The following is a 15227-nucleotide window of genomic DNA, read 5'->3' as shown; positions in this document are numbered from 1 at the left end:
TGTCACCTGCCTACTAAAAAAATCTTCAATGGCTCCCTATTTCCTCTAGGATAAGCTATAAATATCAGATTGGCATTTAAAATCATCTATAATTTGGTTCCCATTTACCTTTTCAGCATTATTTCATACATCCCCCCTTTCACATGTTTGACACTCTAGTAAAACTGGCTAGCTAGTTATTCCTCATACATATCAATCACTTTGTAAAAGTGGTCCCCTACGTGTGTAATTCTTCATCTCTGCTTCACAGAATCCCTAGTTTCCTTTAAAGAACAGCTCACATGCTATCTCTTTTGAGGCCGTTTGCAATTTGCCAAATCAAGAGCATCCTCTCCTTCCTGAAATTACTTTTGAATTCTTGTTGGACCTGGTAGTCAGAGGACAGGGACTCAGATCCCAGTCCTGCTTTTTACTACCTGGGTGATCTTGGAGAAATCTCTGGGCCTAATTTCCCTCATCTAAAACATAGGGATTCTACTAAGTGATCTCCAAAATACCTTTCAGCTTTAAATATGTGATCTTGTGATGCTACTTTGTAATTATTTGTATTACATATAGTAAAGCCCCAGCAGAATGGTCTTCAAGGGAGGGGGATGTTTCATTGTTTTGGTGGCTCTGTGGAGAATGGATTGGACAGAGAAGTTACTATAAGCCGGAAAAAAATGGAAAAATAGTTTCTGCATAACAACCCATCTATGGAAATGTATCATTTTGTATAAATACAGATCAGCCTTGCCCAATGTGTATTACTAGTGACTAGTAAGCAATTAATAAATATCTGTTAAATTTCGTGCAACACTCTTCTCTCGGCTTCTGTAAATACTGTTGTCGTTCGGTTGTTTCAGTTGTGTCTGACTCTTCGTTACTCCATTTGGGATTTTCTTGGCAAAGATACCAGAGTGGTTTGCCATTTCCTTCTCTAGCTTTTTTTTTACAGATGAGGAAACTGAGACAAACAGGGTTAAGTGATTTGCCCAGGGTCACAAAGCTATTAAGTGTTTGAGGCCAAATTTGAACCCAAGTCTTCCTGACTCCAGGGCCTGCGCTCTATCCGCTGTGCCACCTGGCTGCCCATAAACAATGTGCTTTTCAGATTATCCTCCAATTCTAGCCATTCTTTTGTTTCCATTGATATCTCTTTATCTTCCTCCCTAACTAGGGGCATTACATAAGGGCTTATACACTTCTGCCTTTACAAAATTTCTCAAGAGCTTTTCCATGGCTTCACCTATTACCTCTATGCTGGTGGCTCTAAAATATATTTCTTTAGGTCTGTTTTCATAGTAATCTCCAGATTACTATCCTTACTTGCCAATGATATACTTTGATTTGGATTATTCACTATCACATTAGAGTGAACAACCAAACTCGTCATCTTCTTTTCCTAATAATCTCTATGTCAATGTTTCTCTTTTTTGTCAATATACCTATTTATCTTTGACTCATTTTTCTCTTTCTTATACTTAGTTAACAAGTTCTCTCACTTTTTCCACTGAAGTACATATAATAATTTTCTCTCCACTGTTACTGCCACTGCCACAGTCTGGATCTTTTTCACATTATGCTGGCATACTTCAACAGCCTCCTGTACCTGGTTGTATTAAGGCTTTAACCGCACCAATCCATATTGCATATTACTCCCAAATTACCTTCTAAAAGTATAAATTTCAGTATATAAATCCCCTTCTCTAAAAGCTTAAAAAGCTACTTATTTTTCAACCACATGAAATCAAAACTATTCTGCCTGGCTTTCAAAGTCCTCTCTAGAGCAGATTAAGGACTGTTTGTCTGCCAGAGAGCCTGCAATGTTGGCATTAGAAACACCACCTTTGAGAATTGCAGCCAAACTCTCAGTAACTTCTGTCACTTCTTTTTAGACATCACTTCATTTTAGCAGGGATTGTCTGGATTTCTGGAGCCACTGGCAGTTCTCAAAACAGATGTCAACAGCAGCAACTGTAAAACGTTGCAGAAATATTCACTAAAACATGATAAATTGAGGAAGGCTGCTAATGAAGCTAGGTGTTATCTTTGCTCGAAAACTTTCTAAAAGGAAAAATATATCCAAAGATGAAATGAGATATTATGTGTCGAGTGCTTTGCAATCCTTTAAGTACTATATAAACTCATCACCAGGAAATTTATCATCAAGGAGAATGCATCATCTTTGATACTCATACCTCATCAGTACTCTCAGTTATTTCTGCCCCTCTGACCGCTGGAGGAGGGAGCAAAAAACTCCCATAGCCCCCATTTAATAAAGAGGCCTCAGTAACCAACTCAACGCTTCATTTCCTATCTGGTTGTATTGCTTGGATTAGGCTTGTTTTCCTTCCCCACTAGATTGTAAGCTCCTCGAGAACTGATGAATTCTGGATATAGACTGAAGCATACTTTTTAAAAACTTTATTTTCATTGTTTTATTTTGTGTTTTCTTTTGCAACAAGTTCAATATAGAAATATGTTTTATGTAACTTCACATGTATAATCAATACCAAGTTGCTTGCCTTCTCAAGGAGAGGAGGGGTGGGAAAGAACTTGGAACTCAATATTCTAAAACATGATTGTTAAAATTTTTTTACATGTATTTGGGAAATACATAACAAAATAAATAAAAATAATTGGGAAAAAAAGACTGTAAACTCCTTGAGCACAGGGACTATCTTTCTTTTTCTTATTTGTATTCCCAGCACTTCGCACAGTTCCTGGGACATAGCAGATGCTTAATATTTATTGTATGTCATATGAATGCTAGTTATTAGTATTATCATTATTTCACTCAACAAGCAGTTATTAAGCATCTACTATACGTCAGGCATTGTGTTAGGTACTACAGATACAGACACAAAAATAACAGTTTCTGCCCTCAAAGAGCTTACATTCTATTGGGGAAGGAATGACATGTATATAAGAAAACACAAAATGTATACAAAGTAATTTTTAAGGGAGATACTAGGATTTGAGGGGATAAGGAGGCCTTTAGTAGGAGGTGGCACTTGAACTGAAATTTGAAAAAAGCTAGGGATTCCAAAGAGCAGAGGAAAGGAGACAGTGCATTTCAGGCATAGAGGAGGCACAAATCTGTGCAAATGTACAGGGGTGAGAGATGGCATGTTGTGTATGGAAAACACTGGGAAGGCCAGTTTAGTCAGAACACAGCGTGTGTAAATGGGAGTAATGTATAATCAACCTGGAAGGGTATAAGCTGTAGCCAAATTCTGAAGGGCTTTAAATGCCAAATAAAAGATTTTGTACTTTATTCTAGAGGCCACTGTTGCTTTTTGAGCAGAGAAGTTATATGAATGGCTGTGTATTACTGGAGAGAGTGGGGTAAATGTGAAAGATGTGGAATAGTCAAGACTTCATAATTGACTAGATATGGGAGTTGTGGAAGAGAAAGAATGGTAGTACCCTTGAGAGAAACAGGAAAACAAGGAAGAGAAGTGAATTTGGGGGGAACAGGAAGATAATACGCTATCTTTAGACATGATGGAATTAAGATCTCAATGGTAAATACAGCTGGAAATGTCTAATCCATAGTTGGTGATATGACACTGTAGCTAAGAAGAATAAAGAAGAATATGAGCACTGAATACACAGGACTGATAAGATTACTGAGCCGGAAAGTGTACAGAGAAAAGAGAAGGCTCAGGAGAGAATCTTAGGGAATGCAAATAATTAGGCATGGAGTATGAATGAAGATCCAGCAAAGGAGCCTAACAAAAGTGGCTTCACAGGTATGAGAACCAGGTAAGAGAAGCATCATGAAAACCCAGAGAGGAGGAAAGATCTGGGGAGGGCAGAAGGTAGTCAAGACATCTGATGCTGCTTCAACACCTTGATCTATGTGTGACTCTTGCCCACGTTGTCATTGTTCAGTCAATTCATTTATGTCTGACCCTGTGGCCCTGCGGCCCATACTGTCCTTGGCATTTTCTTGGCAAAGATACTGGAGTGGTTTGCTATTTCCTTCTCCAGTGGATTAAGGCAGACAGAGGTTAAATGACTTGCCCAGGGTCACATAGCTAGTAAATGTTTGAGGACACATTTGAACCCAGGTCTTCCCGACTCCAGGCCTAGTACTCTATCCAGTGAGTAACCTAGCTGCCTTTCACTCTTGCCTATGTCCTCCTATATCTCCCCCAATGAGGGAAGTCCACAGATGTGTCTTTTCATTGCCTTTGGGTTACCGGAAACTTTAATTCTTAAGAGATTGTGATAATCAGTGATTCAGTGGCATAGACCATCACTGGGAGGACACTGATGCTAGAAGATGATCTTCTATTTAAGGGAGGAGCTTAGGAACATTAAAAGAACTGCAGTTTCTCAAAAGTAATCCAACTTGGTTTTGCCCTATTAAGTTCTCTGTCTACAGTGTCTGCCCAAGCCGCGTGAACTGATGTTACCAACTGTATCTGCATGTATATCCATAAAGTAGGACATCCTAGTCAGAGCACAGGCATTCTTCACGCTTGGCTATGAGACAATTTGTAGATTATCAGGATCAACCCTTAAGAGATTAGATTAGGGATTCCTTGGGAAGCTGTGTGAAGTTATAGGCAACTAGTACTATGTCATCAAATGATAATAATAAATAATAACAATTATTGCTAACATTTAAATAGCGCCTCAAGGTCTGCAGAGTGACTTACATATATTATCTCAGCTGATCCTGACAACAGTGCAGTGCAGCAGGTGCTATTTTCTCCATTTTACAGATGAGGTCACTGAGGCTGACAGCAGTTAAGTGGAAGGCAGGTGCTGTTTTTGCCTTCCTTGCTACCTTTAGTGTTTGGTAGAGTGCTTGGCACATTATAGTAAATGCTTAATTAATGCTTGATAATTGACTGATTCCTGCCATACCTCCCCAACCTTGTACCTGTGGCACTGATTTTCTTGAACCTGAGACTTTATATTTATCTACATTTTCATCTTACTAGCTACAATCCAATGTTTTAATCTGTCGAAGTATTTAGGCATTCCAACTCTCAATTAGTGCATAAGCTATCCCTCATAGCTTTATGTCATTTATAAAGATATGACATCACTCCACCATGCTGCCCTTGGTGAGTTCCTTCCAGTGGCCTCCATTTTGGGGATGGGCCCAGATGGGCCATGCTTCATTCCCCTTCTGGCTGTGCTTCTGACTCTCCAAACTTTACCACTGTGCCCTCACAGGGAAACCTCCTCCCTTTCCAGTTCTTTTTTATGTGTTTTCTTTCCCCATTAGTATATAAGCTCTCAGAGAACAGGGACTGTCTTTCTTTTGGCTACTCTTTCTACCCTAGTGCTTAATGCCTGGCACACAGTAAACATTTAAGAAATTCTTGTTGCCTGCCAGCCTCTGTAAAGTTGATGAGTAAGCCAGCTATGCCTTCATACAAGTCATTTGTAAAAATATGAAATAACACCAGGCCATGCATAGATTCCTGGTACGTTCCACTAGACCAGTCCTTCTAAGTTGGCACTGAACCATTAATGACAACTCTTTTAGTCCAGACAGTGATTTACCAATTACACCCGCCAATTCTTTTAGTATCCTTGGATATAATTCATCTGTGGCTGACGACTAGAACTCATCAATAGTAGCAAAGTAATCTCTTACTATTTTCCTCCTTATTTTGGGTAACCCGATTATGTCTTTTTATCCTATTTGATTTCTGTCTATGTATTTCCTCAAATTTTTCATGTAAGATCCACCCAAAATAACAGAATTTCTTTTTTCCTTTTAAGTATCTCAGTTCCCAATGCAGTTTGTGCTTCATATAGCTATAGCTATAAAAATAAACACCAAATCCTTTGTAAATATAAATATACTGTGTGGATAATTAATGCATATGATAAAAAATACTATTTTTGTTTTCATACTTTTGCTGAATGTACTTGGGCTATTTAGTGCAGATCTCTGCTCAAGTCTGGTTCCGGTTCGATGAGAACAGCCTACCTTGCATAAAAAGCATCTGTACAATTGGAAGAGGAGAAGAGCTCACAGAGTACAATCGGTGCTCTGTAGCCACCAAAGTCAGTAATTATTGGGTTAAATAACTTTAACAATTGAGCTGTCAAGAAGAAGAGAGAAAATACCTGGGGGTGTGTAGTGAGCAAGGAAGATCCAGAGACATAGGACACCTTCTCATAATGTGACTGAATAATCCAGTTGGAACTTCCAAGTGCATAGCCAGAGCTAAGGGGAGTCACCTGTACTGCACCAAAAAGCTCCTGCAAAGCAACACACACTTATTTTTGAGGCTAAAAACCATACTATGTCTACCTACATTTTCTCTCATTCACAATGAAAACATTTCAAAATAAACTAGCCATAAAGATGGTAAAGGTCACAGAGTCACCACTGAAAGGTATAAATTCTCGTTTTTACACATCTTTAGGTCTAGTCCACATGCATCCTCCATACACATGATGACTAAGAACACAAGGAATGAAAATGGTGATCCTTTAAAAGGATGGAAGTTATACCAATATTTTTCAAATGCTGCTTCAAGGTTTGTTTAGGTGGCTTATCTATAATGAATGAATGACTCTTGGCAAAGTTTGGCAGAGATATGGGAAGGTTGTGGTCACCTGAGTCACTGCTTCAAAGGAATGCCTGACAGATTTTTCCAGTGCTTCCTGTTATGCTCAACACTCCCTATTTGTTTTTCCAAAATTTCCAAGGAAATCCCCATTGCCCTGAGAGGGATAGGAAGGGATACTCTTCTACATCTCATCAAATGGGAGCAGGTCCTAGGGAAGAATATCAGGGACAGGAAAGACCCATTTCCTCCCTTACTGCAACTAAGAAATTGGACAGTTACAGGAAGGGGAAGCCACTACCAAATAACTTTGAGTTCTGTCCTTAGAGGATAGGAGAAAGTGACAAATGATCCACTAGCTGTCAAGTTGTGCTCTACCTATTCACTTTTTATGCATCAGAGTGGGGCCTCTGGGGATTTAGAGGCTTTAAGGAAGGGAAACTAAAGGATTCTTATAGCTTCAGAAGAACATCATGGATTTTAGCTGCTCATAAATCACTGAAGTCAAATTAGCACTCACAATTTTCTGCGAATAGCCCACGAGCTGGATTTTACTGAGAGCAGAGTTCACTTCCTGCGTTGTGTAGCACCTTCTCCACGTTGAAACTTCCACTGCATCCTTGAGGGGAGCGGGCAACAGTCTGTGAATGCACAATATACAGTGTCTGTCACACATCACACAACATTTGGTATCTTTGAACAATTATCTTTAGAATACAGCCTTCTCTTGTCTCCACCAAAACACTTGAAATAGACTTTGGTCATAGGACAGTTAGGATACAGAACTAAAATGGAGGCTGTGTTGAAAAAGAAAGTTAGAGATAAAAGAACACAGAAAGAGTACTATTTGTAATACTTAACAAAAATAATAAGAAATCTATTTTTATCAAAATTATAATTTGCTCTAAGGAAAACGCAATTACTGGAGTCTATATCAGTGTGTGTGTGTGTGTGTGTGTGTGTGTGTGTGTGTGTGTGTGTATGTGTGTCTGTGTGTGTGTGTGAGCGCACCAAGTAATTCCAATTCTCCTGAGCTTCTCAACTGATAAAATGGTGATAACAACCTTCATCTTTCTTTGCATAAACATTTGGCCACATTTACCAATTTACTGGTTAAGTATATTTACATGAAGAGTATCACTCTTATCATTCATGTATCAATAAATAATTAGTAAATGGCTATTGAATTCTATATCCCTCAGAAGGATACAAAGAAACAGCTTCTGTCCTTAAAGAACTTACAAACCAACTGGGGAGTGGATACAAAAACAACTACATAAAGGACTGATACATTTGTAACAATTTATAACTTAGGAGGCAGCTAAGTGGCACAGTAGAGCACTGGATCTGGAATCAGGAAAATCTAAGTTCCTTTCCAACCTCAGACACTTACTAGCTGTGTGACCCTAGGCAAATCACTTAACTTTTGCATGCCTCAGTTTCCTCATTAGTAAAATGTTGATAATAATAGCACTGACCTCCCAGGATTGTTGTGAAGATCAAATGAGATATCTGTAAAGTGGCCTAGGGCCTAGCACACATTTGATGCTTAACAAATGCTTGTTCCCTTTCTCTTTTATAAATAACGCCTTAGGGAACTTCTTGGGACTCAGAAACATTAAGTGACTTGTTCAATCCTCACCAGCAAAATATGGTGAAGATACGGGAAGCCCTTACATGCCATATGAAGTAAGTGAACCCAGGGCTTGAACCCAGGTTTACTTGATTCTTGAGGCTAAATATGCTGTGATCTCTAACTTCACAATATCTTGCATATATATACATATATATATATGTGTGTGTGTATATATATATATGTATATATATATATATATATATATTATATATATATATATATATATATATATATACACACACACATACACACACACACACACCCTTATTTCTACTTACACTGCCACATCTCTCCTCCAAGTCCACATGTCTTCTCATCTGGACTACTGCAACAGCGTTCTAATTGCTCTCCTTGACTCAAGTTTCTCGCCACTCCAATTCGCCCTTCACTCAGTTGCCAAAGTGATCTTCCTGAAGGTCTGACCATGAACTCCAGTGGCTCCCCCGTACCTTCTCAGCTTTTACCTCTCTCCATTCGCTCCGTAATCCAGCTACAGTGACCTACTTACTATTTCTCAAACACAAGGCATTGCTCTATGCTACTGTGCTGGCTATCTCTCCCAGGCCTGGAATATACTACTCCTCATCTGTCTTGTTTTCTTTTTTTTTTTTTAATTCTCAAAGGAGAAATCCAAAACACTTTAGGAAAATTTGAGGAGGAAAAGATAATTTTTAGATGGAAGGGACCAGGGAAGGTTAAATCGAAGAAAATGAAAATGTACCAGAGCTGAGTCTTGGAAGAAGAGACAGATTCTGGAAGGTAGAAGTGAAAAGCAAATGTATCCAGGCGTAGAAAGAGTAGAGTAATATGAAACAAGACAGGGAAAAATGCTCCAACTACGGAGTCTGTTATTTTGTTGCAGAAAGAACAGAGCACTACTGAAGGTTTCTGAGAAGGAAGCTATAGCCTAGAGTATGCTAGAAAGAACACTTTAACAGTCTTAACATATAGGAGCTAGCAATAAAACAAAGAAGACGTGCAACATCTCTGGGCTTTGGGCTTCCTCCTCCAACGCTGGAGGTTATCTTCCTCACCCCTGCCCTGGGACACAGAAGGGCAGGCATATTTCTTGCTATTTTCAGAATCTCTCTGCCTGCCACTATTATTCAGCAACCTCTCTCCCTTTGAGGCTCACTTTATTTGGATATTTCACTCTGTGCAGAGATCTTAGTGTTCTCAACAAGCCAATAAACTCTCAAAGAGTTCAGCAGCTAATTAAGCTGGCTTAAAGTTGTCTTTCCTCTACAAACCCCACCCCAGTATTCGGGGATTTCAGTCTATGTGTTGGTGTTCCCTCATAGCCCTGCTTCCTGGCTCATCAACCTTCTCAACTCCCATAAGTTCATGCAGAAGGTGCTGCTTGTTTTGAAAGAAAAAAGGGATACATTCCAGGGACAAATGACAACCAGGTCAAAGGGGCTGAGACAGGGAGAATATCATGTGTGATAAAAAGCAAGAAGGCAAGTATGGCTGGTCTATGGTGGGAAAAGGAGTAAGGCATAAAAATTGGACAGGCAGGTTAGGGCCAAGTTAGGAAGGGCTTTAAAAACTAATCAGAGAAGTTTATATTAGATCCTAGAAGCAACAGAGAACCACTGAAGATCAAGGAGTAGGGGAGTGACTATCTCTTCTTTCACTCTTGTCTCACAAGAGGTGAACCTTCTCTTTGCCAAGGCAAACTTCTCTATACGTACAAGTAATTCCATTCCATTCCATCCTATCTTCAACAAACTGCCCTCTTTATCATCTCTACTCTGTTCACTTATCTGCAATTCATCCCTGTCTCCTGGCTGCTTCCCTGTTGCCTACACACATGTCCATGTCTCTCCCTCCTTAAAAATCTTTATGTGATCCTTTATCTACCCTAGCAATGGCCTTTCCTCAATCTTTATCCTTCATAGCCTCTCTGCAGTCTTTGACATTGCTGATTACCCTCTTTTCCTGGATATTCACTTCTCTCTGTTTTCCTGACACTGTTCTCTCCTGGTTCTCTGCCTACGTTCCTTCTTAGTCTCCTTTGCTGGATCTTCTTCTGTTTCATGCCCATCAACTGAGAGTGTCTTACAGGCCTCTGTCCTGAGCCATCTGCTCTTCTTCCCCTACACTATTTCACTTAGTGATCTCGTCAGCTCCCATGGATTCAATTATCATCTCTATGCTGATGATTCTCAAATCTAATTATCCAGTCTTAAATCTTTCTGCTGATCTCCAGTCTCACATCTCCTACTGCCTATCAATCTCTTGAACTGGATGTCCCGTAAACATCTTACACTCAACCTGTCCAAACTGAACTTTACACTCTACCATGTACGCTGTAACCCAGTGACAGTAGCCTCCTTGCTGTCCCTCACACAAGACATTCCACCTCCAGACTCTCAGAGTATTTTCACTGGTTGTTTCTCTTGCCTCAAATTCTCTCCCTCCTCATCTCTGTTTCCTGGCTTTCTTCAATTCCCAGCTAAAATCTTACCTTTTATGGGAAGCCTTTATTATTTGCCCCTAATTCTAGTGCTTTTCCTTTGTCACGGAGCTCCAATCGATCCTGTATACAGCTTGTTTGTACCTAGTTGTTTGCATGTTGTCTCCTCCATTAGATTGTGAGCGCCTTCAGAGCAGGGTCTGTCTTTTTTCTTTCTTTGTATCTACAGTGCCCGGCACACAGTACATACTTAATACTTCTTGACTGACTAACTGGTCAGTCAATTTTTTAGAATTTTAGAACTCGAAAGTTATCTATAGGTTATCTAGTCCAACTCTCTCCTTTTGAAGATGAAGAAACCAAGGTTAGGTGACTTGCCTCACTGATGGTAGCCTTGGGACTAGAACTCAGGTAACCTAGCGCCTAATCCAGGGCTCTTTTCAGTACATGCCACTGTATATCATGATAAAAGTAATATTTAAGGAAGACTGATCTAACAGTAGCATTCAGGAAGAATAGGATCTAAAACTATCATTGTTAGAAAATGTATATACTTTCGTGGATGTTTCAGTATTAGATTGTCATATATGAGTATCCCACTAATGTCTGACTCAGAATTCACTATAAACCCAGTAGAAATTCCTTATAGAAGTTCTGGCAAGATATATGTATGTGGGGAGGTGGGGGTAGAGAGGATGTGTCAGAGTGGCAAGCAGTTCTCATTGTAAGCCCCTGGCCTATTTCTACACAAAGCCTTAGGGCAGCTAGGTGATACAGCAGATAAAAGCACAGAATTTGGAGTCTGGAACACCTGAATTCAAATCCTGCTGCAGACACTAGCTGGGTGTCTTGGGCAAGTCACTTGAACTTGTCTGCCTCAGTTTCCCCAACTGCAAAATGGGGATAATAACAGTACCTACTTTTATAAGGTTGTTGTGAAGATCAAATGAAATAATACTTATGAAGTACTTAGCACAGTGCCGGGCATACAGTAGCTGCTTAATAGATGTTTATTCTTTTCCCTGGGCAAGTCACTTAACCTCTCTGTTTCTTTCATTTCCTCATCTGTAAATTGGAAATAATACTAGAACCCACCCCACCAAGCTGTGACAATCAAATGATTAAACATATCTTAGAGACATTAAGGTGCTACATAATTGCTAGCTCTGTGTCACCACACTCTGTGTCACTACTTCACCAAAGCAAAGAAACCCCAACTATAATAAACCTTTTCCTAAAACTTACAGAGACCGTATAGTCATATCTCTATTTCAGATAACTGGAAACTGCTGCAACTCACATGGGAATAAAAAATTATTTAATATTTGTAGAAATTAACACCATCGTGCTATGAGGAGGTCCTGGACCAGGATAAAGAAGGCCAGTCTCTAGCTTTAGAACTAAACTAGGCTTTCTTTCAGACTGATATAAATGTTTTATTTTTACATTTTCTCCTTAATCTTGGGATTGAGGGTAGGTGAATCAGAGGCTTTACATTACAAGGGTTTCTTCTCCCCTCCCCCACCTCTTCCTCTCTCTGAAACTATCTCTTTATGAAAATTAGTTGTCAGGGAAGGAACGAAAAGAGTGAACTGTAATGTCAGAACAGAAAAGAGAAATGGCTAACTTCTAAATAAATCTCAAAAAAATGGCATCAACTTGAGGTAAGAAGCCATAGAACTGTCAAAAAGAAAGACAGGAATAGTTTTTTGTATATTAAACTCAGGCTAAATCAAATGGTAATACACACCAATTTCTAGTGATTTAAGGAAACTTGTCAAGTTTCTGTGATTTACGAATTCAAATACTTTAATTTATTGTTATATTTGGCTGATGAACTTCTCACTTATAACTTATGCTACTGAGAAAGGAGTATGCTTGGCCCTTGTCAAGACTCCTCGAAGGCAAAGAGTATAAGCGTGTGCCTTTCAAGGGGTAAGACCACCAGAGTACAGAAGTCAAAAGTTGGCATTACAGTGCGACATTTACAAAACGCTTTCTTCACAATAAACTTGAGAGGTTGGAAATAGATTCAGAGATACTAAATGATTTGCCCATTGTCAAAAACTTACGAAATGTCAGGGCAAGGATTTCAACTAAGATTTCCCGACCCAAGTCTAAAGCTTGTTCTATTATGTCATATTTCTAGGGATATAATACAAGGGCAATTCAGTATCCTTCTGTATAAACACTTCCAAGACAAACTTACTTAGTCTACTAGTATCAGATTAAATTCTGGATCCCAAAGAAATTTTATCCTTTCTAAGTTATATAACAGGAAAATCTTTAGCCTAGATGACCTGGACATCCCTTCCAGTTCTAAATCTTTGACCCCTTGACCAACAACCACTTACATTCACATCCAAGGAGCAAAAAATGAATCGATTTTTTTCAACACTGTTTTCTCCCCTTCTCTAACACTTCAGGATATTCCTTTAAAAAAGTCAGTCTTATTCCACCAAAATGATTTGCCCTCAAAACAAAATTCTGTTCTGGAAGGAAAAAAGCTAAGGATAAAAAAACAAAACAAAACAAAAAACAACCCACCACACCACCCATGAATGCTTCTCTATCTTTCAAAGTCATCAAGGTTCACAAAAAAGTTTACCTTCAAGTTAGACATAATTTGGCATTTCCATTACTCTAAAACCGTGGTAGGGAACCTGTGGCTTCACAGGCCACATGTTGCCCTCTGGGTCCTCAAGTGTGATTCTTTGACTGAATTCAAACTTCACAGAACAAATCTCCCTGAATAAAAGGATCTGCTCTGTAAAACTTGGATTTAGTCAAAAGGCTGTACCCAAGGATCTAGAAAGCCATACATAGCCTCAAGGCCATAGATGCCTCACCCCTGCTCTAAACCCTTTTTCCAAGTGTCCAATTTTTTTTTTCTACCAGCCTTAAATGATTCCTTAATTTTGGGTAGGGTTTATCTGCTCATTCTCAGTTGGACAGCTTCTGCCTACCAATAAATATGCAAATGTCTACACTTGTGCCAATTACATACACATATATATGTGCAAAGTTTGAGATTCTTTTCTGAAGACAGGAACATAGGGGAGATAGGAAAGGGAAAGTGTTAACTTCAGAATTCTGAAAGATAGTTGAGAAGCCTGCTTTACCATCTATTATATAAGTGGTGTGCTCATCTTTTACTTATGTGAGACATGGATGGAGATAGACCTGGGTCCTCTAAGCAAGCATTACCTGTCCAAAGAAGCTCAAGTTGCAACCTTTAACTATAGTGAACAAAGACAGGTATGTGAGTCAGCACTTGTGAATTTAAGCATTGTGAGAATTCACTGCCTCTGAGGTAGTTCTGTCATTCCCTTTTCCCTCAAAACCAAAATAACTCAAAAGAGAGATGAGAGACACCTGATGATCCAGAGTAGACAAGGCATGGACTCAAATCTTAGGGAGTGAACAGGGAATTGTCTAAAAAGGTGTTATTTAAAAAAAAAATGAAATGGTCCTACTTGGACTATCACAAGATCCAAATTCTCTTGGAAAGAGGTAAAGATAAGATAGGAAGGAGAGTGGATATTTACTGCCTGTTCTTTCTTTTCTCTACTCACATTTCTAGATAGCTTCATGTTCTCCTGCCTTACCTTTAGCTTTCATTTACCCTGTGGTTGAGAGATGCATTATATTACCTAATTACAAATCCCACCAACAAGTTTAATTCTCCTGTGTGCCAAGAGCATAGGCTTGATAGCCACATAATCATCTTACGTTTATAATCCACAGAGCAAAGCTCTTGTGAAGAAATCTTGCAGGAGACCACAGACACTTTTAGCTTTACCATAATTCTAAATCTGAACCTGTCACTCCTCTGCTGCTCAGCCAAACTTGCTTCTCCTAGTTTGTGGCTTCTGGACACCAAAAAAAGCAATTCTAAAATCATGACCTTTACTTTCAATAACCCTTTCAAAAGGATTTTTCTCAGCTCACTTAAAAAAATAGATGATTTATTTTTCAACCTGGTCAGTGTTTAGTACATTTCCTTTCTAAGCTAGTGATTTTATATTTCATGGATGGGGCTGAGCCCAAGGTCACAAAGGAAAAAGACAGAATTAGAAACTGGGATTTCCTGAGACTTAGTCCAGTGTTTCAGATCTAGGACTCAGAAGTCAGGAAGTACTGACGTCACAACACAAATTTTCTTTGGTGCCAAAATTATTTATGGTATAATAACGTGAAGGCTGTAAATTTAAAGGGAGTAAGATGAAGTTGAATATAAAAAAAGGGGGGAACAGAGAAGCAACAGACACACACAGAGGAATAAGAGTATAAGAGACTTCTACAGGGGCCTTAGGCTGTCACATTTGCCCCTACAATCTCTCTTCTCAAGACTAAGCATAATAATCGGTTAGTCAAAAAACATTTATTTTTTATCAGTGACATATGGAGACACTGATGTCATGCTTTTCAGATTTACAGATGATACAAAGATAGGAAGGAGAATTAACATATTGTCTGTCAGTCAGTAAACATGTATTAAATACCTACTATGTGCCAGGCACTGTGTTAAACACTGGGGACACATAAAGAGGTGAAAAGACAGTCCCTGTCCATGAGGAGCTCACAATAAAATGGGGGAGACAATGTGCAAACAAATACATCCAAAGCTATCTACAGGAGA

The 15227-nt window shown here is 39.1% G+C and overlaps 1 protein-coding gene across 1 annotated transcript in view; it reads right to left on the bottom strand.

Annotated features, from left to right (window-relative positions):
• Window positions 1-15227, bottom strand: part of INTS9 (integrator complex subunit 9) — a 131163-nt gene that overhangs the window by 49544 nt on the left and 66392 nt on the right. Inside the window, exons 7-8 of the mRNA XM_020988805.2 lie at window positions 7051-7171; window positions 6085-6219 (exon numbers count right to left, since the gene is read on the bottom strand). Of these exons, the coding sequence (XP_020844464.1) occupies window positions 6085-6219; window positions 7051-7171 (256 nt within the window). The remainder of the gene's footprint in view (window positions 1-6084; window positions 6220-7050; window positions 7172-15227) is intronic.

This window comes from Phascolarctos cinereus, unplaced genomic scaffold, assembly GCF_003287225.1.
Source record: "Phascolarctos cinereus isolate Bilbo 61053 unplaced genomic scaffold, phaCin_HiC Scaffold_2;HRSCAF=192, whole genome shotgun sequence".
NCBI lineage: Eukaryota > Metazoa > Chordata > Mammalia > Diprotodontia > Phascolarctidae > Phascolarctos > Phascolarctos cinereus.
This window is presented reverse-complemented; position numbering and strand designations above follow the sequence as displayed.